This window comes from Centruroides sculpturatus, unplaced genomic scaffold (genome assembly GCF_000671375.1).
Source record: "Centruroides sculpturatus isolate CEXI.00-Female unplaced genomic scaffold, Cexi_2.0 scaffold499, whole genome shotgun sequence".
NCBI lineage: Eukaryota > Metazoa > Arthropoda > Arachnida > Scorpiones > Buthidae > Centruroides > Centruroides sculpturatus.
Window position 1 is genome coordinate 59707 of NW_019384801.1, and position 27991 is coordinate 87697.

At 36.2% G+C, this 27991-nt stretch overlaps 2 protein-coding genes across 3 annotated transcripts in view; one reads left to right on the top strand and one right to left on the bottom strand.

Moving 5' to 3' along the window:
* Positions 1-7082: 7082 nt before the first annotated feature.
* LOC111629548 lies at positions 7083-16009 on the top strand. Of its 2 annotated transcripts, XM_023373465.1 has the most exons (3): positions 7083-8687; positions 14896-14991; positions 15069-16009. In XM_023373465.1, exons 1-2 carry the CDS (start codon positions 8291-8293, stop codon positions 14973-14975), a joined length of 477 nt encoding a protein of 158 aa, XP_023229233.1. In that variant the 5' UTR covers positions 7083-8290; the 3' UTR covers positions 14976-14991; positions 15069-16009. The 2 variants fall into 2 exon arrangements, with proteins under 2 accessions (XP_023229233.1, XP_023229232.1); XM_023373464.1 differs by having other exon boundaries at positions 14896-16009.
* A 725-nt stretch (positions 16010-16734) lies between these two features.
* LOC111629547 overlaps positions 16735-27991 on the bottom strand; it is a 68255-nt gene continuing 56998 nt past the window's right edge. Inside the window, exon 9 of the mRNA XM_023373463.1 lies at positions 16735-18188. Coding sequence (XP_023229231.1) covers positions 17593-18188 — 596 coding nt within the window. The 3' untranslated portion in view covers positions 16735-17592. The remainder of the gene's footprint in view (positions 18189-27991) is intronic.

Genomic DNA, 27991 nt, shown 5'->3' on the forward strand with positions numbered 1-27991 from the left:
AACTTACACGTGATAAAACAGGATAAGCTTCGTCTCTACTACCGGAAACTGTAATCAGCAACTCTTTTTTTAAAAAGAAAAAAATTATATAATTTACCGCTTGACTGCTAATAAAACTCGAGTCTTATTACTGGACACGATTAAGATCTAGTAAAACGATGCAAAATATTAATTACCTCGAATCTGTTATGTGGAAAATTGGATTAATTTTCATATCAATACTTATCTATTAGTACACTAGTAACGTGATCGTCTTTAAAAAAATAATCCTTATACATATTCTTATAGACTTTATAATTAAGATATATAATATTATCACTCCTTATGATCGAATTTAGTCGAAATTATTCACTTTTTTTCTTTATACATTCCTAGAAATTTAAGGAATTTGAACACAAATCCTATCAAAATCGTGGTTGCGCATTGGGTCAACTTGTTTATCGAGTTTGCAGAAGCAAACAGCTTCTTCTAAGAATATTTAGCAATATTTTAAAATTATCAACATGCATAAATAGTTATATTTACAATATATATCATAATAACCTATTATACAACAGGAGTAAAGATAACTTATGTAGGTTATCTTAATTTCTGTCATACGAGGCTAACACAGATTATACAATGTTTGAGTAATGTCAAATCGTGCCAGAATACATGTAAATTCTTGTTAAATACATTTTTTTCATACAAAAAATTTAAATAATTCTAGAAATTTGCACGATTTCTACAACTATGTAAATTACAACTTCAATAACAGAGTAAATTTTATTGGGTTCCAAAAGATGTCCGTTGCAATTTTGTATTTAAATAATTCTAGAATTCGTGTAAATTTCTAATCCGTAACGGAAATTATCTCGGAGTAAAGAGAATTTTACTACGGAACAAAGAAGAGGCGTTGCGTAAAACAGGAAAATCTAAAATAAGTAAAAAAGTTAGAATTACCGTCGTAACTTAATAAGCTACTAAATCAAATTAATGGAGAGTACTTAGCGTTGTTTAAAGAAAAAGAAAGCTTCTTTAATTTCCGTCCGTGTAACCTGGCGGGAAATAGTTTGAAAGGAGTAAACTCTTCAAAAGTGAAGTAGTTCCATTCTTAAGACAATGTCGTTCATTCATGCTATCGACGGTGCTAAACAAAATAGCTCGATTGTGCTAAATTCGGCCGCACTCCTACTACGTCGGTTGTACTATGTGTCTTGTTATTATAATTTTGCCACAAAGAACGGATGTCGACGTTATCTCCACCAGGAATTCCAATAAAAATATTCATTAAAATGTTTCCTATCGAAACTACTTGGTAATTATTTGCCATAATTCTTGTAATTTTGATGCAAAAAGTATGCTACATTCGGAAGAATGCGAAGATTGTACACATTCTTCCATGTATATAATATAAACAACATATTAATATATGAATTCTTTGATATATTAATACGAGTTTTATGAACATTTTTCATCTTCATTTATCCATAAAAAATTTCGAAATCTATTTATTTATTTTTAATGGGTTGTTATCTTTGTACAGAACAAAATTACAATCGTCAATGTTTATTTTTGAACATAGTTTGGATGTTATTCAGCGACCTGTTTACTTTAATTCCCGCTGCTAAAATTCATTTTCTGTATAGTAAATAATCAAAATAGTTAATGCGGATGTCTCAAATTTAATTGGTTTATTAACGGAATTAATTAAATTAACTCCATCGCTAAACTAATTGAGCTGAACCTTTTAACAAATCAAAATTTCGAATATTAATTACGATAATAATAAGAAGAAATCGAAAATACCTTTTAAAAAATTAACTGTTATATTGCCAAATAATGAAAATTTTCCATCGTTTTAATTTCAAAACCATCGAACAGATGGCACTGTATTCGAATAGACATTTTTTCCCCTGGTGATAGAGTTCGAAAATTCCTTTCACGCGTGTCTATCGTCTTAAATTACCGACATCTTTGTAAAAATGGCATCCACACAAACTAGTAACAACTTGCAAACTCCTTTCTCCACTCTTATGCGCATCTTCGTGCGTTATAACAAATATCACTCGATCTTATACTCATGTATGTATCATGTTACACTTAAAAATAAATTTCAAAATGACGGATGTGTAATAAGCATCGTAAAATCTTAAATATGTTACTACAGATTTAAAAAAAAAAAAAAAAACTACACGTTCCGTGGCGTAAGATAATTTATAGACTTCGTAGGTAATTTACAACGTGCCATTTTGGATGTTTCCACATCCAAATGAACTTTTACGCGTTGCTTCGTCACAAAATTAATTACACGAATATAATTAAGTTGTAACAAAATTTAACAAGTTTAATAGTGTTTAAGTATTCAGAAATTTTTCGTTTTAAAATGTTAATTAAATAAAATTTTCGAGCAGGAATATTTTAAATACGAAATGTCAAATAGAAAAGAGGAAAAAAAGGAGGAATATCTGAAATGATTTAGTTCGTATGTAACGGACAATATTGTTCATATTTGACATGCCTAACTAGTGAGACAATAAAAAACAGAAACAGACGAAAACAAAAGGTTGTATTGTATTATATGTATCCGAACCGTTGACGGTACAATACCTGTCGGGGTGGTATCTACCAGAAACGGATCCACCTCGCACGCTTCGTTGCTTTCTCGTTTCGACCTTTTGTTTCGATTTAAATCATCTCTTTAAATGACGGAACGTCGTTGGTTAAACGAATAATCAACTCGACACTCGCCAAGTTTTTTCTCTCTCCATCTACCACGTCGGCAAACGTTAATTAATTAGGAGACGAGAATTGATTCTAAAAAAATGAAAGAAGTTTTAGGATTTTCTCCTCGATTTGCAGGAAGAGATGGTGGAAAATGTTTCGAGTACCATCATCGACGCGACCTCAGATTATCCTTTTCGATAAGTGCCCATTTCCCGGATAGATACGTGTTTATCGCGCGTAGGAAATTCAAAAACGTCAACAAGAAAATGACGTAAAAGTATGAATTTCCACGTTTGTATACGCAAAGAAATGTCATAATTAACGTATTATTTTAAACGGAAGTGAACAAAACGGGAAGTGTTAAATATGCAAAACAGGAGATTTAAACGAGGTTAGTAACCGTCATTTAAACCCCCCTTGGGGAAGATATCCGGTAATATCTTGAGAAAACTCGATTAAGCAAAACCAATTTTTAGATAATAGTCAAGTCGAGCGAAGAGAGGCTCGTTTAAAACAAAGATGCTACTATAAAAAAAAAAATACAAAACCGAAGATCCCGACGGGACGCCCAGATTGGACATTTAAAGTAGAGAGGCACACCCTCGACGTCGTACGACGGTTACACTAAAGTAATTAACTTAATTACCGGTTCAAAATACACGGGAGAAGTTACGTGAGTGGTAAGATTTTTACCAGTACTTTCTTCTAAATTACACGTAGAACGGTTGTGTCGAAGTGTTTACAAAAAAATCTTTCAACCGCTAAGGTGGACTTGTACCTCATCGACATCTCGAGTAGACATTTATCAGTTGAGGTGAAGAGTTTCTTTTTTTTTTATTATTTTAAATGCAGAAATTAACCCGATAATCGATTTTATCTCTCTCTCTCTCTCTCTCTCTCTCTCACTCTAGCTATCTTTTTTTCTTTTTTTGAAAATTTATATTAAAAGCACGTGTTTTGTCTCGTGTTTTCGGAAGACACAAAATTCTCCTCTATGACGTTGAGTTATTCGATACGAAATACTATCGTCAATTGACCTATATAACGTATAATGCGTGTTTATTTGGGCGTAGTTGGATTCGATAGCGCTTCCTGCCCCACCAACGATCCAGATGTAGAGTTTTTAGAACGTCCAAGGATAATTCTTATTAACAGGAACTGTCAATCGGGAAACGAACGGTTCCGTCTAGACGCTTCCTGGTTTTGTATTAACGTTGGTTTACACTCATAAAACACGGATTGGACGGCGGTACGAAGCGACACCGAGTGGTACCACTCACGCTACACCTTCCATTTTAGAAAATTTCCCACGGAAAGCAAGAACGTAAGACGGTAATTCATTAGGAATTCTTTTCATTAAATTCTTATCTGTGTTCTTTTATGAAGTGACACAATGAAGCGCTTAACAAAGCCTTTCAATAAAAAGACACTAGAAAACTAATGTCGAAATCTGGCGCGAACGATAAAGTCTCGAAAGAAGATAATGATAAAAAGCGATAAGAAAAACAAACACTTATACTTGATTTCTGGGATATGCGATTGTCTAACGTTTATTCTTTAGTAAACGAAACAATTGTACGAGTTTGGAGGTCGAGTGTTTTCTACAATTACTTATTGATAAATCTGAACCACACCCGCCATCGCTTACGCTCCCAACACAAAGATAAAGAAGCAAAGTCTAGCATCCAATTAATCGATTGTAGAAAAATTCTAGAAGTGTCTAGTAATTGACCTATTTATAAATCGGAATTATAAATTTAGTTTTTCTGGAAGGAACTCTAGACAGATGCCGCGCGAGCGAAGCGATAATGGATGCGTGGCCTCGAGCCATCGGACAAGTGGGCCTCAGTCGCGTAACCCAGAACCGCGGTTCTATTTGGTTATCGAACATCGAAAAAAACGTTACGGAAGATTGTTCCAGGTTTTATTAATGGTAATTTGTGCCCGTGACGTAATTATATGTATTCGAGTTTTCCTGGATTAGGAAGACCCTCGAAGCTCGAAATCGAAATTTTATGGCTCTAGAAACGGAACCATTAACTTTTGCCAGTCGTAAAAGGTAGCCCGTCCGCGTGTCGGGACGTAACACTTTTAAAACAGAAACAAAACAGAAAAAAAAGGATACTAGAAGGGATGGTTGGATCGGCAGGTGGTCCGAGGGCAGTGGCCCCGAGTGCAAACCGGCCGAACGATGCACCAGCTGTTTCGATGGAGATGCGTAACGCGTTACGCATTAATTAGAACGCTATACCATCGAAAACACGATTTAACAACTGTTTTAACAATAAGAAGAAATAGAACCCCTCGTCTATGTGACGTATAGGTTACGCAGTTTATTAAATTGTTTCTATTTTATTGTGAACAAATAATCGAGTCATAAATTTAATCAAAATTTTATTTAATTTTTTTCTTTTTCTTTTTATATTTTAAAATACAAATAAATACATGTCGTACTATAAAATAAAGGCACGAAATATATGAAAACAATGATTTAATTTATTAAAAAAATAAACCAAGATGAAGCAGAAATAACTCGAATTATAACCTCTGCATCAAAATAAAAACTAAAATGTGGAGCAGATGGTTTAATTTGTCAGCTGTTCCTTGGCTTTTCATACTTTTATTTTTAGTTTTTCCATTCAAAAAACAAACAAAAAAAGGCTGTCTAAGACAAGGTTTAATAAATGTAAAAACGTGAATCGTCACCATCTGCTCCCTTCTTGTAAAATTGCGTCACGTTGACGATATTCGTGACGCGCGACATCGAAACCCCCCATCTGTCCGAAAACCATTTTAAAATTACAAATTCAAATTTATCCATTACGTAACAAAATTATTTTTTGAATATTAATTACTCGCTCGTGCGCCACATTTGATCTATCCAAAAAATTTTGATTAGGGGGACTTTTCAGAGCAGGAAACACTAACCAATATATTTAATACGTCCGAATTATTTGGGTTGAGGACCTTTTCGAGTCGAGCGAGTGGGAAATTCGTGGCCCGAGTCTCTAACAATACACTCGATAGAATGAGGAACACGAAACCGGACCCACATGCGAATGGAAGGTTCGAGTGCAAAATTAGATGGAAGAATTGGCGACAAAACAATGCTACGATTGTTTTTTTGGGACGTCGGAGAGGCATCTGGACTTACTCGGGGTCGAAATCGAGCGATAATGACAATAAAACGAGACGCTTTGGACCAACGTAACAAAAGTGGAGCGTCCGAAAAGCAAACTCGATCGACTCGACACTTAACCTATTTTTAGACTCGTGACATTCCCCGCGGTAAATGTGGGAAAAATCAATATCACTCGAGCACTTCCGTTACTTAGATACCGAGCTCGTATCGCCACGGTATCTAAAAATAATTGCGTGGGTGAAGGCGCTCTTACCGTTTACTCCTACCCCATATTATTATTATACTAATTAGAACGAAATATTTATAGAAAGGTATCTAAAACGTCTTATTAAAAATTGTTTTAAACTCGAAATTTCTTTTATGACGTAAACGTTTTAAGGCCTCTGTTTGTCGCAGGGATGAGTAATTCTGGTAAACGCCTTTGGAACTAAGTTAAGCCCCGTATCGATAGTTATAAAAGGAAAAAAGTGTCTACGCCTATCGACCTACGTCCGAGCTATTCCGGGATGGCCCTATACCCAATGCCCCATTGAGGGTTTCGTATACAGATAATTCGACTTATCCAGCTCGTGAGTCACGTGATGGCAAAGATAAATCTTTGCGTCACTCCCGGGTGACGATAAAAGAAGTTATTTGGAGATAATAAATAAATAAAAAAAAGTACATTAACTTTAACAAATAGCAGATTTTTCAAAATTACACGCGCTATTTTTAGAGAATTTTGTTTATACAATTGGTCGACTCGACGCGTATGGAAATTTTGGTTAAATTAAAGAAGAGTAAACGGTTGTACGCAACGCGTGGTACCTAAACCTAGGCCTGTAGGCGCCTAATTTCGATTTTTAAAAATAATATTTTAATGAAGGATATTCGTGGAATCGAAACTCGTTTAAGAAAGACATCGTTAAGTATATTGTATCATTAAGTATACGTCTAATTATAAGTCCACTCGAGTTCGTGTTCATCAAACACTAATTAGAATATGCTAATTTCTCTTCGTTCGACCCATTCGAAGCGGTAAGTTCGACCGTCTACGTACTAGTTTTGCACTTTTATCGTACGTACGGATCCTCTATTCGTGCTCGCTAGAAGTACAGTACGTGTATATACATATATAATATTGCATGGAAAGATTTTCTTGGTTTATTCCTCCTGTTTTCACGCGGGTATGGCTAACAATTAGTAACGTAAACAATGACGAAACCGTAAATAAACGAATAGTGTCACGCTATACGTGACCGCCGCGTATAAATAAACAATCAACTAGTCGGAGGGAGAGGGCGAAGACGGCTGGGATAATTACCGATTGGATTCTACCCGTACGTAACCTCCGGGATCTACCTACCTGTCGCTCCCACCTGCGACACGCGCCGCGCGCCATACCCCACGATAGGCCACGTGGCCGGCAGGTGTCTGATGACGACCCTCTGGGTTAGCGGGACGATCGCGCGACGTCCACCTACGGTATATCCTGTTTCCTCATCGACACATGTGTAATACAGGAAACGTCGTTCGAAAAAACTACAGGATATGTTAGTGTTTCCCTCACTTATCCGCTTTACAGCACCGACGTTCGGGTGTAGAAAGTCACGCGGAGTCGCCACGTTCTCGGTAATGACTAATTTGTAAACACTGGAACCTAAAAAGGAAAGCGGATATTCTAATTTATGGCATTTCCTCACAAAAATTAACTTAATTTTTGGGAATTTTTAGCTAATTAAACTCGCTGACGGCATATTTGTTGCGTCACTTTCGCAAATTTAAATCGTCGCCACTCTTCTAAACACCATCGCTATCCCAATTGTTTAGAAATTAATGCTTTCTCTGGGACAGAGCGATACATTAAGCGAGTCGCGCGAGAGGAGATTTTTCAAAGTTTCGTAGGATTGGAGGGGTGTTAGTGGTTGGCACGCTTCTCGCGCGGCTCAAACGCGTGGTGGACGCGTCGTCTAGAAAACGACGAAGGTGTTGGTCCATCGAAAGTTTCGACTCCGCCTTCGACGCTTTAAAAATGAGCTAACTCTCCGCGTTACGCACAGATCGAATATTTTGCCGTTCACTAACGGCTCGTTCCGAAGACTAACCCACGATTTTCCATACAGAAAAGGGAGAATTATTATTGCCGCCATCGCTTCGCGCCATTATCTGGAGTGGCGTCGTCGGAAGCGACGAATCATTAATTAAGAAGCGATCGTTGGGTCGGCGTGACGCGCCAAGTTTTTTTAGGCGCGCGGAGCCGACGCGAAGCGGCGCCGCGCGAGGGACACCAACCGGGTTAAAGACCCCTACGCCTTGTTTACGCCAGTGCCGAGTTCGACGACGTCACCGGACGGCCGTCCAATGGGGAGTCGAGGAGTCGTCACGTGCTAGTAACGTACGAGCTCGGACGTAGGAGAGTGGGAGTACGTCAGCGTCGAACACACCTGCGAGCGTTGTCACTATATGCACACCGGCGATCCGGGGAGCGAAGAAGAAGACGCGGGGAGCTCGGACCCAGGGATGAGCGCGGGCCGAGTGTGCGGTCCGGTGCAGCCGGAGGAGGGAGGAGATAAGACGACGTCGGTGTCGACCGTCTGTCGGGCTCTGTTCGGTCCGACCGATCATGACAAAAATCGGCAATTCGTCAGAAGGGAATTGGCCCTTCAACGACAGAAGGACAGGGAAACTTGGAACTTTGACTTCGACGAGGGAGTGCCGCTGACTGGAAGGTACGATTGGACACCCGTGGCGCGACCCTACGCGTCCAGGTCCTCGACCGAAGACAGAAAAACTCCGCATCGAAGAGCCAAATCGGTGGCCGGTTGCAGCGCGGGGGGCGTGACCCAAACACGTATACCAGGTAAGTGTTTTCTTGTGCTTAGAACATACGTCGTAACGGTTATTTGTCGGTCCGAAACACTTTTAAACTCTAACGCGCGTCCCATTGGACCCCGGCCAATTTTTGAATTTCCTTCGTCCGGTTTCTCCAAACCGGACGATCCCTCGTGACGGCGTCACGAGGGATCGATCTACTTCGTCACTCGACTGACCTACATTTCGGAGGCCAAGATGAGAAAACTATTGGAGGACGTCTCCGATCGTCGTTCGTTCCTCGCTTCCGACTCGCGCGTCTCCAAACGCTAGAAAATCGCTTTAAGCACCCGACCAATTACGAAGCGGCTCGTTTATCGACTCGTAACCCGATTCGCGAGTTTAAATTTGTTACCTTCTTCAAATTTTTAAACGGAATGGGGACGGTCTACGATCTCGATTTCGTTCGCCTTCGGATCCAAGCTAATTATCTCACCGAATAACTAAATTTCGGGGTGTAAGAAGGGCCTAAAATGGCGTCACGCTTCGCTCCACCGGCGAACCTCGAGTATGATTTTATCGCTTTTTATAATCGAGAAAATTTCGGGAGAATCTCGAAGATCCGTGCGTTGCACGCGTGGATGGTTAGGCTCGTAAACGAAAGCGGCGCCTCGACGCCGGCGCGAACGGACACGTGTGACGGATGGATGTTTAAAAGCAGCCTCGGATGAGGAGTGTATAGTAACAGAAATCGTCACCGACGCTACGGGGCGAAGAAGGCGGCCGGGATGGGGAGAGAGGGCGCGATCTACCTCCATTTTGAAAAAATACACCAGCGCGTTAATGAAGGAGCGCGCTGGGCCATTCGAAGGATCACTTCCCGTTTGATCAAAACGGAAGTTATCGTCCTACGTGCTTACGTCATACGACCTTATTGCATGGCCAGAGAATTCGGAAGAGGGTGCGTTCGGAGGGTGGAAGAGGGAGAAAGAACAGAGCGAGATTATTCGGCGGTCATCCGATCTCCCACTCCGTATTGTGTAATTAGAAACCGTTTTGTTTACGTTCGCGCGTTTCCGAGTGGAAGATCCGATGACTCTCGATTTCCTGTCCCTCCTCCAATCGCCACCCGACCGTCGAAATGGATGAAAATTAATTCAAAGTGGTTCGCAATCCCCCGACTTCCTGTATTTTGCTCGAATATGAGACGAGAGACAAGACCGAACGCGTTCGAAACTTTCGCCGTTGCATCCGACCGGTCCGACCGGTACCCTCTACGTCACGCTTAACGTCACAATTACTTATTTCTCGGAACGACCCACAGATGGCATTGTTCAAAAAGCGCCAACGGAACGATGCGAAAGTTTTTTACACGCTTCGAAACGCTTCTTCACGCGTGACTTTCTCGTCCAATCGGAAACCAGTGCAAAAGGAATTTCAAATTATCCGTTTCGCCATTGGCCAAATCGTTTCGTCACCGGAGACGCCATTTTGAGATCGGAAAGGGGCCGATACCCCGAAAAAGATTTTTCTCGGATCGGCGTGACGACCGACAATAAACTACTTTAGATATTACTTTGTTTCATTTGGGGAATCGTAATAAAAAATTATCGCTAAAGAAACGAGAAAAAAAAGAGGGTGGACGATGACGAATGTGCCAAGGATCCCAAAAACACTTTTGTAATTATTGGTTCGAAGAAAGGCGAATTTTATTCTTTTCGGATAATTACTCGATACCGAAGCATCTTTAAGGCCATTTAAATCTTTAAACCTGTTACGGTGACAGATGTTTAATGGTCAACGCTACAAATACTTTTTTCTGGTTTTTTGTCAACGTTTGCCATTCGCTTCGAGAAAATATCTTAGTCAATTGCACACAGTTTTTTCTTCTTCACTCTACGAAAATTCTCTTCCAACACAAAGTCTTGCGTTACAGAAGTCGCCGAAAACACTCGCAAATTTACAACCGAAAGTGACAGAACGATTCCCAAGTCCAAAAACCTCTTTCCAGTACCAATTTTATATATTTTTTTGGAGTTCTTTTTTCAGTTCTAAACTACGTAATATCCATTTTAAATGTTAGAAAGTCATTTTTCCAATTGGATTTCGAGTTTGAGTCCGCAGTAAAACGTAGAGGAGAATAGAAAAAAAATTGAAGTTATATCTCCTAGTTTATCTGTTATTGCGTCACGGTTTTTTAGCATTACGATAAATGGAAAGCAACACCCACTTAAGAGTTTTTCAGCCTTCCCAGTTAACTCGGAGAGAGAAAGAGAGCGAGAGAGAGAGAGAGAGAGAAAAGGTCGTTGACACGACTCGAAAACCTCGTTACGACGAGCCACGAACACGTTCTCTCTCCTCTGAACTTATCAAATCTGTTTACGTCGCAGCGAATTTTGTCACTGGATATTTTTATCTGTTACGTGTTTACGGAATCGACGAAAGGAAACGGGACTTTGTATTTTATTAGAAATCCGGGATCTGGTAATGCCGCGCGCGCGAGAGGGCATATATTTTGTTTGCAAACATTTTCCGCTTTGTACGCGCGTTACGGATGTTAGCGTAACGCGTAGAAGCCACGAAAGAAACGGTGTGCGAAGCTTTATTCTACTTGTTTATTATTGTATTCGTGTCGTTTTATCGCATCGGTTCATTTATAGTTTGCGAACGAAAGGTTGATAACACCTCGCTATCTTCTGCACGCGTACGTTTGAAAACTAACACGCTACACTGACCTTGAAATGACTCCGTGACCTTCGACGACGTAATCTGCACCGATTCGTCAACCCTGGAAATTGGGCGGAGTCTATTTGGGTAGTCGTATTTTCAAACTTTAGTGTAACACAAATTACGCTTGCGCAGAAGGCGGAACGGAGGAACGATAAGAAAAAAAAAATACAAAGAAAAAAAATTCAAAAAAGTTGTCGTTGTCAAGTTCCAAAAGTTCTTCTCAAAACAACACGCGAGATTTTTTTTATCTTTCGTCTTCTTAATTTACGCCTTTTAATTGCATTTGCAGTATCGTGTGTTGATATTTGTTTTTAAAAACGTGTTCGACGGTTTAAATCGATCTGAATTAAAGAAAACGCGTGGTAAACCAGTTGTTTATGTTGCCGTTTGAAGCTGGGGGTGGTTTGAGGAGTCGACTTTTTCGTCCCCGGCCAAGTCACGTGTCCAGTTTTTGGATAACTAACGATTGAGTTTCGAGTCACGCGACGTCGATCGCGCGATTAAAAGTTGCTCCTAAAGGGTAAGCAACTTTAATTACTCTTTATAGAATAAATTTTTAGGCGTAATAAATTTTGTAAACACACAGATATCGCCAATTTTTTGGCTTTCTAGAAGATAAATCGAGTTGTAAAAATTTTATGACCACAGTTTTTCCACGGCTAATTTCCATCACGAAGCAATCAGGATGTCCTTTAAACATTAACCCATTCAATTTTTTTTTTATTGTTCGTCCTCTGGCCGAATCCGGACCAAGTGTGGGAATGTTCGGCCACCGAGGGGAAGAGAAAACAAACAAAAAGAGCGAGTTGTTCTGCGTGAGATCGACCAGTAATGAGTCATCGCCGGTTTTGTCTCGGGAGCCAACTTCTATCAATCTCTCTCTCCCTCCGATGCGATCGATTTAATTAAGGTGGTGGCCATTGCCGTAGAACTACTTTCGCTTATAACGCCTCGAGCGCGCAATATCGAAATTAAAAATTCCCAAGGAAATTTTCCAGCGGAAACTCATTGGCTAATTATCTGGAGCGCGCGCTCCACCCACTTCTTTGGTCAATTTTCGATACGAAGAATCGCTTCCGTTCCGTCTTTGGCAGATTCCATGTCGAATTCGGCAAAACAGGGACGACCGCGAAAGATGCGAAAATTTAAATCCCCTATTCGCGTTTCCACGAAGTAAATTGTTTTCTGGCCGCCGGTGACGACTATTTATCAAAGTTGATTACTACTCTTCGATATGTCTCCGAGTAAAATAAAAAAAAAACACAAAAAAAATTATCCAACGTACGTTTAGTAGTCATCAGCGGATGGGAGAAAGGGTTTTAGAGAACAACGGATAACTGGCTTGATTACGTATTCGTGACTACGCTGCCCCTCCGCAACGCGTGGACGTTCACCTCGCAACGTGGCTTTTTTTCTCTCTTCTCGCCCCCTTTTCCTTTCCCCTTTACTACTCTTAGTAACCTTGGCCCCTTAGCCCAGAAACCGGTTCTTCCACTTTCCATCTGCCCGGATCGTTCGTTGGCCCCTTCTCCGATTGGCTCACCTCGCGCTCTTCGTCGTACCTTAAAGATAGTGTCATTGCCACTCTCGCGGCTCTCCGGCGTAGACGCGCTTCTCCGTCGCCACCGAAAATTGTTCCCGTAACGCGTTACCAAGTAAACATATTCCACCAGTTTGTCACTCGCCAGAGCGTACCAAATCGATTGTTACGTAATCGGTTCAAATTATTTTCGAGCCAATTAATCTTAGTTTGTGCCACAATGGTCTTATTTAAAATTGGAAAAAAATGAGAGTATCGCGCCATGAACTTCACAAAAATGCATTAAAAAGTTGGTCAGTTTTAAGAACATTTTCCCATTTGTTTCCACGAAAACATGAGGATTTGCGTGGAAATAATCCACGCGAATCCTCCAGATTCTCTCGAAATTTTCGTGTTTTAAATGGCACGATAAAATCACGCGTGGCTCCTCCGTCGCGACGAAGAATTTAGATGTTATTCATAACGTCGATTGATTCGTAACACTCGGATTTTTTTAAAATACGCGCTAAAATCGGATCTTATTTCTTTACGGTTATTTTCATCAATTGGAAGATTATGATCTAAATTTAAAGCATGAACAAATAAAATTTTAAAGACGATAGGTAAATGGAAATTTATTATTATTATATGTTACGTTAATGTATACATTGGTGGAAAGGAAAGCGGGCGCAATTCGTTTCGACGTCTCGCATATTTGTAACACATGATACGTTGTTTACAACGTTGTTCCGTACGTTAATATTTAACAGCCGGATTACGTTGCACCGATATTATTTTTCTCTCGGCGTTATCTGACAAAATGAGTCACGAGACGAGAATTAGCCATCTTGTTTCTTTTTTTTTTTTTATTAAAAAGTATCATGGTAATAAACAAACGCATCCGAAAACCAGATTATTAATGCGAGTGGACAACGAAGACCCTTTACAGAAACTTAAAATATGCATGCTGGGGAAAAATTAAAGCCAGATGTTCCTGTTTTCGGAAAAGAACTGGTTATTTTTAAAAACACGTGCCGGGTCGAGTTTATTCCAAGTAACACCTTTGTTTGACAACACGCGCGCGCAACTCCGCACGAGATGTAAGTCAAGGTGGCTTTAACCACGCGACGTTACGCGTAACTCGGGATATTTCGGTTAGGCGGAAAGGTCGATACCGCGTATAAAACGTTCGATGAAAGGCGGGATTGGGCGTACGACACGCCGATACGAACCGGGAGTAACGGCCTCTTCGACCATCCTCGTTACCTTGCTTCGTAACGCCAACGACCACGGAGGATCCTCCAGTAATCGAATCGGTACGATACCCGCGCGATAAATTTGGAGTAAAGATGGGAGCGAGGGGTCGACCGTTTACGTAGGCTTAACCCGTTCCGTATAAAAACGTAGGCGTCGATGGAGGGTAGCGCTTTTCCACCGGTTTTAATCGCCAGGCCCGCGTACGAAATGGTCCCGGTACACCTGAGTGAAAAATCGTGACTTTGTTTAGGCACGCTCGAGATGGGTCAGTGAACTTGCCTAGGTTGATACACTCTCGACTCATCGACGACTGGTAAGACGAGTTACTTGTTTGTGAGTTCTGAATTCTTTTAAATGACTTACATCTTTTCTCCATACCTATAATTGGTTGGGTGTTTACGCGTTCTCGGAACCGCGTTTACTACGCTCCCGTTGATTTTTATTTTTCACATTTAAAGAAAAAGAAACCCCTTTTCGTAAAACGGCGCGTATTTTTACATTTATTAAATTACGCGAGTCGAGCGTAAAACTCCTCTTCCGTTTATTTAAGTTTATTCGATACCGAAAGGTGGCGCCTGCGGTAAAGTAAACGGAAGTAACAAAGTCCAATATTTGATCCCTCGTGAAATTTTTATAACATTTTATTTACGCGCTGCAAATAATTAAGTAAATAAAGTATATTTTTTTTTTACCGCATTTGTATTAAAAACCACGCTAATTAATTAACACGACTTCTTTTTCTTCCTTACAGAATACATGAAAAAAAGGAAACAGACGGGGGCAAGAAACAAAGCGGAATCTTCGAGGTCGGTTAGCCCAAAGGCGGAATAACCAAAAAATATCGAAGGCAAGTTCAGTCCCCGTTCTTTGTCATGCTAATTGTTTTTTAGATCGTTCTAAAAAATCATTTTGCCTTTTCTTCAGGACGTCGGGTGACGAAAGGGGAGGAGGAGGGAGGCGAGAGCGCGAGATGTCGGGCATCAGTATTTTTCATACATCCATTTTTAAGATCTCATTAAGTTTTATTTGTTCGAAATTCTCAATTATTTATATAATAGTCAAGTAATAGCTGAATATTGTATATATTGTATAATTTAACATAAGTCGTTTCACTAATTTTTTTTTGTGTTGGGATTTTGCACAGCTTAAAATAATTTATTTATTAAGCTTCTTCGTCGCTGCGGCCGACGTCACGACAAAAAAAAAAGAAAAAAAATTTCCAAGCTGCAGCTGTTATACAATTGTCACTTAAAATTTTATATATAAAATATATTTATGTATATACACCAGTATGCATATATATAATGTATGCGCTTCTACCTTATACATATATATATTTATTATGCATATATGTAATGTATACACTTATTAAAAAGTGAAATTTTATTTTAAAATAAACGTGTTTCGTCGGAACGGTCGTCTCGGATTTATATATAAATATATTATTATTATTATTATATTATATTAATTAATATGAGAAAAAACGTTAGGTAAACGTTCCTACGTTTTTTTTTTTACATTTTATCACAATTTATTTTCATTTAATGTAATTATTTTTACATCACCTAATCGAGTACAATTTTTCACACGCTTTATTATTAAAAAAATATTGTTTTTTTTATGTGTAAACTATTTTGGCTTAATAAAAAGGTGATATATTGTTTGTTCCGATCGAATAAATTGAAAAAATAAAAATGTCGGATTTTCTTGTATAAAAAAAAAAAACAAATTGTACAGTAATAAGCTTTAATTTAAAATATCAAAAATATTTTATATTATATATCAAAATAATCGAAACTGACAGAATCACTCTTTTATAATCTTGAAAACGAGAGAAAATAAACTGGGAATTATAAATCTGTTAAGAATTTTTCTTGTATTTTGAACGTCACACTGGTCGTCACCGTAACATCGATTATACACTTTCATCACATTTGATACACAGTATATTTAAATCACTACACCGAGTTAAAATACCTAACGAATGTGCATCGTATCCATACAGTGAAGAAAACACAGGTTCCAAGATAGAAGCGAGGGCGAAGTGAAGGCACTCGAACTCGACGTCACCCTCCTTTCGCTAAATTCCGACGCGACATCGTTAGTTCCCTACTACCACATTTAAATTAAATCTATCACAAGAATCTTCCTTCGAATTATAGATTATATATAGGCTATATATATATACATATTGCACGTTCCGAAATGGCAGTGACGTAATAACTGTGTCGATTGCGATACAATTATATTGCGTTACGAAGCGCGAGACTCCGAATTTGCAAACGTTTCAGCAACAGAAAACAAAACAAAAAAAAAATTCTTCGTTGCCACGACAGATTCTTTATACAAAAAAAATTACAATTCAATTCGTAACAAAAACAATAATATTGAGATCAACAATTCAGAATAAATCAATTTTTCGTTGCTAAATTCGAAATTTCTGTTGTGAAAATACTGACAATTTTTTTTTTTTGGTCGTTCCTCACATTACTATTAAATACAAATTATAAATCTCGATATTTTGAAACAAAAAATCAATTATTTTATGCATAGTTTTAATTTAATTAGGCAACATTTTCAAAAATTTGTACCTGAGGTTTCACAGTTCAACATTTTCTTTAAAAATAAATACAGTACACACTATACTCGGAGTACATTAAAAAAACAAGGAAATTATTTTGATTTTCTTTAACGATCGTTTAAACAACAAAATATCTTATTCGTAACCGTTTTCCTCCGGCAAAAAATTTAAACATTTCGGTAATTTTCCGGCGAATTTTTAAAAATTCAAATTAAAATTTCCTCCCCAAATTCTAGAACTTCTTTGTAAATGTTTGATTTTTCTCGAATGATCTTTTTTTAATCAAACATTATCGTAAACGGAGGACTATTAACTTCGTTTCCCATTCATTCAATCGTTTCCACTCGAAAACACTTGGAGATTTTTCTCACATTCTTCGAGAGACGACAACCTCCAATCGATTCGAAAATGTTTTCGTACACTATTCTTCAAATGCACAAATAAAATTTCTTATATTTAAATACAACGTAAAAAACGAAAAACATCGTTAATTATTTTCTACAAAATCAACAAAACCTCTCCTCTTCCGTCCAAATAATAATTAATATTTTTTTTTATACAAAGAAGAGGGGAAAACAAACTGATATTTGAACGACCTATCCGTTCCTATTTACATATACTGCATTTACATTTGGAAAGGGGGAAACCTGCCCCTTCTTTCTTTACATCCATAAGAGTTTGCGCGTCACAACCTAAATCGCAATTCTTCTACGTTTATGATATGTGATGGTGGTGGTGCGACTATCGCGCGTACGAAGGGGACGAGGGAAGGGCAGAAATCTACGGCTATGCTAAGTACTATGAGGAGGAGGAGGAGGACGAGGACGAGGACGAGGACGAGGACGGACCGGCCTTCGAATCTCGACGTCAGGAGACGCGTATGACGTCGACGCTGCGACGAAAGAGTCCGCGAGAGGGCGAGAGCGAGGCGGCCCGGTCAGAGTCGGAAGAATCGTTCTTGCGATTGCATCCCCCGCAGTGCAACACGTCGGGGCAGGACTCGTATCCGTAGGCGGCACGCTCGACCGCGTGCTCCAGACTGCCGCAGCTGTATCTGTTCTGGGGTCCTCGGCCCTTCTCGGTCGTCGCTTCTGTCCGGTTCCGGCGCAAACGAGGAAATTCGGCGCGGGACCTCGAAGAGGAGTCGTCCAGGCTCTTGCGCAGCCAACCGAGAATTCCCGGACAGGAATGGGCGCGGTACAGTCCGTCCGACTTACCGCTCTCCTTGCCAGTCCGTCTGTCGATCACCTCCGACGAATCTAACTTACAGTATTTACTCGGGCTCTCGTCTTCCGCCTCGAGAGCGCCCTCACTGGTCGACCCTCCTTGCGTTTCTTCCTTCCTTTCGCCGACCGCGCACTTCCTTTCGGTCGACTCTTCGACAGAAACGTCGCGCGATGATCCTCCGCATCCGTAACGCTCTTTAGACGAATCGTCCAAAGTCGAATATTCCTTATTCTCTGCTACATTTTAAAGAAAAAATAAATAGAATAAATGTAAGTAAAAAATAAATAACGCAAGAAAAAAGTTACATTTAAAGCTACGTTTCCTTACGATTCAAACTAATGACAAAATCTTCGAAAAATTTTATTTTAAGGTAAATTCTAAGTACATTAATTTAACACGTTCCTCCGAAACTGCTATCGATTTCTATAAATTTCACCGAGAATTTTCGCGGAACACTCATAAAATTGGTAATGAAACACACGGAATGTTAAACCGAAATTGGTGATTCATGGACAAAACCCATGTTACAAAATATACAAGTATTGAATATAGAACATGTACTGTACAGTACATTCTTTAACATTAGTTTGGAACGAGAAACGGATTTTCAGACAAATCTTTCTTACCGAACGTAAGGATGAGGACTTCATCTACGAATGATGAAAAAATTTAATCTTAATTTCACTATGCCATAAGCAGAAAAGGAGTAATGGAATCGTGAGAAAATACCGTACCCGATATTGGAAATCCAGCGAAAATCTAATATATCCTTCGTTATTTCAAACAATGAGGAAACAACAATTTGTAATTCTTTTAAGCATCTCTCGCCTCTGCAACTTCTAATAAAAACTTTCAGTATTTTACTTCGTAGGGGACTCAGAACAGAAAGTGAGCGTTCTACTTCTACATTCTACTTTCGCTGCTCGATATGTAATCGCCTACCAATTATATTATTTTGATCTGTCTCTTATAGTTATTATTATAATTAGAACGACAACGAATTTAACGAAGAAAAGTACTATCGTAGTTTAGATTATTTTCTTGTACATACTGGATGTTTTTATAGTTGTTTCTTGTTTCACTACTTTAGTTTGAATTTGTGCATTTTTCGAAATGAACGTTACTGTGTGTTAAAATTGAATAGGGAGTTTTATTAAGTTGAGTAATAACGTTTATAACATATTTTCTCTTCACAGCGATTTGAAAACGGCATCCCTCTGCTCGAAAACATTTCCAAAATGAATATTAGCCAATTATTAAAGCGCAACTTGTACGTAACCACATTATTTCTAAAAGTCATCGTTATATTCTACTTTAAATAATAATTTGTAAGGATAAATGGACGGAGCACAAAAACTGTCCGTCCTTATTTACAACCAAAATCAAGAGTTAAAAGTTAACCAATAAGTGTTTACGTACTAAAAATAAAGTGAATGGTAATTAATTGACTTCTAACTCTTGATCCCTGGTTACGAATATGACCGTTAGATGAGAGATTTCATTACCTATTCGATTCGACTAGATACTGACGCGTCATTACTCCATTAGAAATGCGTTTCTCCAAAACTTTCTTTTTAAGTCTGGATCTAATGAAAAAATACGATGAAGGTAACATTCAATTACGCTTTTCTTAAACGAAAATAAGGCGATAGTGCTTTATATAGAAGCTTATATTTCATTTCATTATCTACAATATATACATGATTAACATTTATGTAATTAATGTATCCAGGTATATAATCAAAATGTTTTATAAAAATATATGTAATATAATTTTCGTTAGTAAGATGTACGAAGGTAAATGACATAAAAAGGTTACTATTCTCCTACGTAGTGATAGATAAAATTAAATAGTTTGTCGTCTTATCTGCAATATTAAAAATAACCGACTGATTGTAAAAACATGGTAAAAATATTACCATGTGGACAATTTCTTCCTAAATTATCAGGATACGGTTCTACGCGTAACTAAAATACAGTATAACATATTCTGATAACTTAGAAATGTATCTCGATCGACTAACACCAAACAAACAACGTATTGGTAAAAGTGAAAAATACGAAACAATCTGCACGGGTGAAATGATTGACGCGACTTTTTGTTTCGTTTCGGACAAAAATCCCTTGCCGAAGCGAATATTCTCTTACATAATTGCTACGGCTTTCTTTTTTAAATTTCGAGACATCTTTTGCTTGATAGTAGATCAATCGCCTCTTCCATCTCATTAATGTCGTATATATTCGCTTCTAATCAGGCAATTCATCTTTCTCGGATAGAGAAATTACTCTTTTCCGCAACTCAAACTCTTGAGTATTAGTAACAAAAATATGTAATCTAATTAATAAATTGTAAAACGCCACATAAACTTAAATTCTTTTATTTTTTAAATAATGATCATAATTTGCTTAATTAATAAGCGAAATAAACACGCACTACAGAATTCAGCTGTACTAAATACGCTACCTGAATTGGATTCATTAATTACATAAATGTTAATTATGTATATATTGAAGATAATTATAAATCCCTTCACCTTCACCAAGTTCTCTCCCAAGCAATGTTTAGACTATGGTGCAAATGGTCCTCATTAGTGGCCGAAAACGTAAATACAGAATTTCATTGAGATTTTAGATAAAACGTGCAAAATCTACGAGCTGTGTCATGGTACTGAGGTTCTCTCTCTGTCACTCGCACACTTTTCTCAGAGCTTCGGTGACCTGGAGGTTCCCGAAAACCGAAAGTGAAAACTTCAAAGATCGAAAAGGTTATTTGACAACTGGAGAATCATTCGTGAGATTTTATCCAGATTAGGAACTCTGTAACGATTTCGTTCATTGGATTAGGTCTTCACCGAATGAGATGACATAAAATGAATCACTCCTGCATCTTTACCTTTAAACAAAACACATTTTTGAAGATAACCCCATTATAATTTCTTGAAAATTATCTTATTACCCAAAGTCAAAATGATGTGAAAAAGACGGAATTGGAGGAGGAAGAAGTGGAATGATACAATAAGAATGAGTCCGGGGCGGTAAATCTATGTACTTAAGAACAGTTTTTGAAATTCTGCCAGAAAGAACAAAAAGTCTGTAGCTTCACTAAATTTTTTTAAAAAAAGTTTTGACATATGCTTTCTTTGGAATTTCTAAAATGCAGGAATCCGCCTCTCACCGTCCGACAGTCCCATTGCGGACCTAGTCAAACCTACGATGGGCATGGAAGAAGGTACCCTTAAAGTCTGCGAGAGAGTGGGTATCAAAAAATAAATTCTTGGAACTTAGTCGCCAAAACTTTTAGCAAGCCGTTAGCAAGATGGGAATGAATGTACTGATATTTTGTCATTATTAATTCATGCACACAGAAGTCACCATAAATTATTACGATACACCAATAATATCTTGTTACAGGCTAAAACCTCGATTTAACGGATAAAATCTCTGATCCGTATATCATATTCATTCATTAATTCATTCATTTTTATTTACTATGTACTGTCAAGTACATTCCTGGCCCCGCATGGAGCATTACCAGGAGATAAACAATACAAATACGTTACAATATATATTCATAGAGAAAATTAAATAACATTAAGTTGTAGTAATGGTAAATAAAACAAAAACAAAAAAAAAAAAACAAACAAAAACAAAAAAAAATGAAATAAAATAAAAATAAATAGATAAGATTGTTGAGGGACATTGTTTTGGTTCACACATAATCAGACCATGATGATCAGTTGTATATCACATACAGTAGTATTGCTTTCAGGATGCAAACTTTGAGAGTAGTGCAAACTCTGTAGATATTATTCGATGAGGCACAATACTTACCTATAGCACGTAGCCTTATTCTTGAGCGCAATTTCACTGTAGTTCCATTAGTACAGTACATCCAAGGCACTGCGATTAGGACAATGAACGCGACGGGTGGTTGACGCATAGGAAAGCAGAGCACTTCCATCAGGACAACACTGCCGAGAGATGGTTCACAGACACCAGTTAATAATGATCAAAATATGACTGGATGAAGATTGGCACTAGTGATTGCTCCTCATTTCCAAATCACACTCCCTGTGAGTTGGAAATGTTATTCTCTAAAGATATAAAGTATATAGTTGGCTAATGCACAAGGTGAATCAATTTGAAAAACACAAATTTTCACAGAAAATGTGGTACATGTCCAGAAGCACGATCATTCAATTGAAATATTATCGTTCAGCCACATCATAGACAAGTTAATGAGATTGCGCATGTAGTTTTAGCGTTATATTATTTGATGTGTTATTTTAGAGATACTTTTAGCAAGTCTGGTGAAGGCATTATAAACTTCAAGAGATGTCCATATGTCTGATAATTGGCAGGGCCAGTTAATTCCTTGTTGATTTAGTAGTAATTTTAGCTCTAGTCGTTCACGATCAAATAGTATGCAATCATAAAAATAATGTTTGGAACCATCTGTCACAAGACAAGTAGGACATTGGTCAGAGTTTCTATCAGTGAACCTAACAAGATATGAAGCGTATTTGCCATGATTGGTGAACAGCTGCGTGGTGTAGTAGGTGGGTGAATACCACTGTATCATGAAAAATTTACGGAGGTCAGGAATGTATTCATGAGTGATATGATGATCATTGCGATCCCATTCAATTTGCCATAAATGAAGAGCATGTTCCCAAAGTATACGGCGCAAAGTACGTTGACTATATTTATTATAGGCAATAGGAGCAGTGATGTCATTAGCTGCAGATTTTGCCAAGAGATCAGCCTTTTCGTTGCCTAACGTTCCCTGATGCGCTCTGATCCATGTGATAGCAAAAGTACAGTTGGAAAACCTCATAAGATGTCTGATTTCCTCTGCAAGTGGATGTAGCTTCGAGTTGTTAATTAAATTGCAAGCGGATAAAGAGTCAGTGTGGATATGAACTGAAATATTATTATAATTACTGTTTATCCAATCGATGCTCATTTTAATAGCGAAAAGTTCCGCCTGAAACACTGTGCAGTGGTCATCAAGACGATAAGTCTGATTGTATATTTCGTGATCTTGCCTGAAGACAACAAAACTACACCCCACCGAATCGTTAATTCTTGAGCCATCAGAATATATATCCACATCAGCATAGTTATTGCTTTCAAAAGTATATCATATGTAAAAATTAACACCCTGTTAATTTTAAAATGCTTTTTATATGTAATTAAATAAACAAATTCCCCCCCCAAATTCAAGAGTCGCCGCTCAAAGTGTATTTTCCAATATATATATATATATTTATTTATTTATTTTGATTCAGACCGTAAACTTGTTTCAACAGTCTCGGAACTACGGCGAGCACATAAGTGAAAAAACAGACTAATTTGTCAATTTTTTAACGCGAATTCGGAAAACCTATTTTATATATGACGGACTTTTGGCTTTAACGGACTCTCTCTCGCAGAGTCCGTTAAATCGAGGTTTTACTATAATATTATATCGAACTATAATGCATATTCGCGCCCGCAATCAATTTTATGCAGACTATTTAAATTTTTGAAATATTTTTGAACAAAGTTCATTTAGAAGTCTAATGTATTAAAGTAAAATATTTTTTGTCTCGGCTAAGATTGTATTTAGTTGACATTCGCGTAAATTTTCATCAATGGTTCTCAATCGGTGTGCTGTCAGCTTTTCAGAGGTGCGACAAAATTTAAAACCGCTAATTATCTCTCTACTTTTATTATTTGTATATTTTTTTATTTAAAAAATGCAATCTCCAACGACCCTCTTCGTTGGAATATCTTTGATGTGACATGGACTCGTTGCTTTTGCCACTAAAAAGGTACGCTATCAACTAGCTCACAATGATTGATCTATATCATCTGTGACAATAATATATTAAGTCTTGAAGGCTTGTACGGAAATGAGAATAAATACATTAAGTGTTCTAATCAACTTTAATTCTTCTATTTTAAAATAAATGAAAACTTTAAAAAAAAATTCAACAACTAAGCTCGTGCTCACTCCTTCCATTTTTGACTCCGCTCTGCTGCGGCATTTATTCCATACCAATCATGGGTTCGGCCGTGCCCATGATAGGAAGGTCGGATGGTGACGGATAGGGCATTGTCTGCTAATTAATTTATAACAAATATTTAATCCTTATTCAAAAACAAATTTTTCTGTCGTGGCACTTTTTTCTGACTGCAATATGTTACTTTTAATAAACGATCGAAATAGTTCTGAATTTCACTTTTTCGTGATAAGGAATAAACATAGCTTTGAATAGAAAAGACATTTGTATAGAAAATTCAAATCATATCTCGCAAAAATTAATACAGGAAGTCAGGATCAACAGATCACAATGTTCAGTCTGTTCATTTTCAAAAAACTACTGCTATTTAAATTGTGAAAAATAAATAGAAACAAAAACCATCAAATGTTATATTGATTTTCAATACCACTTATTGAAAAGCAATAAATATCTCGCACAAGTAAAGGCCAATGGCATTACCAGATATTATGCTTTTTGAAATATAGTCTAATCCTTAATTCTATATAGGAATAGAGGTCTAAGAGAAGATGCAGGGAAATAAGAAATGAGAAAGAAGTTAATAGAAGTTTAAAAAATGAAGTTAATAGGGAGGCTGAAATAAGACCTTGGAACCCAGAATATAGAAGCGATAAAAGAAAATATCCGATCATCATTCAATAAACTGATAACAAAGAAAATTTCAAAACGAATGAGCTGTAAAAAATTAAAACACACAAAATGAGAAATCCAGATTTTATTGATGTATAAGGTGAATCCATTATGCAATGAAAATATTTACAGAAAGACTAGATTCCTGTGTTCTCCTGTATTTTTATGTATGTAATTTGTGAATGTCTGGACTTATAAACAATTAAATAAACATAAATTATAAATAAAATAGCATTTCGTACTACTAATATGTTGTTTAGCAGTAGTTGCCTTAATTAAGACTTGGACAATGATCATTTAGAAAGAAAACTTTGGTGCTTTATCATTTTCTGAACGAAGTAATGACATTTACATTGCAACTCTCCTTATTTGCATATATATTTTCTTCTTAATATTCTAATGGAGAAAAGTTTTCTATCAGAGTATTTATCCAAATTATTCTTTAGATGTCAGAAATTTATAATAATAAAATAAAAAGCAAATAAAGCATATCCAAAATTAAAATGTAAATGCAATTTATAAAATTAAAAATTAACAGGATTATTTAATATAAATGATATAAATCAATATTACTTAAATAAATGGAATATAAAATAAAGAAATAAATAAATACTGTGTCAATTATTCCAAAATTTTAAAAATATGTTACTATAGAATACTGTGATAGCATTATTGTACATTGCCTTTAGAATATCTAGCTAAAGAGAACTGAGTAAACATTTAGTAACTTTGAATTACTGCATGAAATGTTAGAACTTCAAAAATTCCACTCCACTAGGGAAAGAAAAATATATATATATTCATTTTAATATGAACTGAAAAATTAATATTTCTTATGCTTCAGAATAAATGAAAAGATGAAAGCTGAAAGGATCAGATAAAAGTACTAGATATATTTAAATGAAAAATTGTGAAAAACAATGTAGATATTATTTTTCAGAAAAAAAATACTCCAGTCACAAATGGATAAATTTGTTTCCAAATGTTATTTATTTAATGTATATTATTATTTTATCATAATGCAACAAATTAAACAAGATTGAAAAATGATGACTTTTTACACTAGCATCAAGGATGGGAAAATTTAAATAAAATACATGATTTGTGTAATTATCCAACAATTTTGTTATTGATTGTATTTTTCCATATATTTTTAATTTAAATTTATCAGAAATTTTAAAAGAAAAATATATTTTAAAATTTCTAGTTTCTTTATATCTATAAAAGAATAAGATAATTATTAATTTCTACAGATACTACAGAGAATATAAATTTAATATATTTATGAAAAAATACCAACAACATAACAGCTGCACAATTACACAAATCACAACATTATATATATTTTTTCTTATCATTAATGCTGTCTATAATGTTTCTTTTCCAGCAATCATCATTGTCTTACTGCATAATTGTTATTAATGAAACTAATGGAAAAACATAAAATCAGATAAGAAACAACACTATTTTTTCTTTTATCATGAATTTGCATCTTAACTGCTTATTAATCAATCTTCAGTTATTAAAAAAATTTTTATTAATTTAACTTTACTAAATTTAATGATCCCACTAACTTCTTAGTCAATAACACACAAAATTCTTTTATAAAAAAAATTACAATGAACTCAACCATAACTTAATGCACATATCTGTCAATAGGATTTCTTAATAATAGTTGTTTAAACAGGTATTCAGAGTCAACAGATCACAATGTTCAGTCTGTTCATTTTCAAAAACCTACTGCTATTTAAATAGTGAAAAATAAATAGAAACAAAAACCATCAAATGTTATATTGATTTTCAATACCACTTATTGAAAAACAATATCTTGCACAAGCAAGATAGCTTCTAAATGTCATCTTATTGCAAACCAATACATTCCTCCATATTATAAAAAATGAAATAAATAGATAAATTTGAAACATTAAAGTAAGATTTATAATTGATATAATAAATGTTAAGAGTTTTAGATTAATATAGATGATGATAATTGTCATAAAAACAAACTTGCAATATTTGAAACAAATCTGTGTCATAATTATGTAAGAAAATATAATAAACAGTGACTAAAAAATTATTATTAGTCATAGTAAATAAACAACTAAAGAATGTTTAATCAGATTAAATAATTCTTTAGTCATCATACAGTATTGTAACATTTTTATTTCTGTTATTCTATCTTTGCAATACTAAAATGCAACCAGCTGTAATTTAGCTGATTCATTACTTGAATTTCCCAAATTAAATTACTTAACTATAAAATGCAAGTCAACAATATAAGCTTGCAATTTCAATAATAATCAAATGCTATCGGTATTCTCATTGAAATTGCATTTGAATATTTGAAAAATATTTTACAAAAGTTTTCCATTAATAATTATGCATAATACAAAGTATTATCCTTAAAGTGGTTTCATAGAAATGCAATGAAAAACATTAAAAGCTTTAAACTTTACACACAATAATTTTCTAAATAAACTTCTATTTATTTAGTTAATAATAAAATTTAGCATTCAGTTTTAAATTTATTTTATCAATTAAACTGAATATAATTTAGTTTTTGCTACAGAATATTTAACAGGGAATACTTTAATAATAAATTATTTAATTTTATAATAATGTTTAATACTTAAATAAGTGAAAATAAGGTTGTAAAATTATAAAAAATATTAAAACTAAAAAATGAAATACAAGAAAAACTATGTAAGATAAAAATAACCAGTAGTTAGCATTTTAAACTTAAATTATTATTATTATTATGTTGGATTTTATTATTATGTTTATACTCGGTTCACACCGATGGCTGTGTACTATGCCGGACCAGAGTCAAGGCATAGCAACCAAAACAAAACAAAAATTAAACAAGTGTGTCAGTGTGTGAGTCTGTATTCAGAAATTTCCTAACAATGTGGCATGTATTCAATATAGTGGCCTTCTGTAGTGTGTGTGGTATCACACCTGTACAGGAGACAACAACAGATACAATAAGCACCCTATCCATCCTCCACAGATGCCTGATTTCTTGGGCGAGTTCTGTGTACTTGCTAATTTTTTCAGTGCATGTGTTTTGTACATTGTGAGTGTTTGGAATGGCTATGTCTATAATGTATGTGATTTTATTGTGTTTGTCAATGAGTGTGATGTCTGGTCTGTTGTGGTAAATTGTTTTATCTGTGATTATGGCTCTGTCNTTTAAAGCTCATTTCTCTAATTTATACTAATATTATAAAGAGGTAAAGTTTGTAAGTTTGGATGTAGGAGGTAATCTCCGAAACTATTCATCCGATTTCAAAAATTCCTACGGACCAGGAGTATGACAACCTAAGTTCTGTGAGGATGAACTAAAGCAGATCATCTTCTAT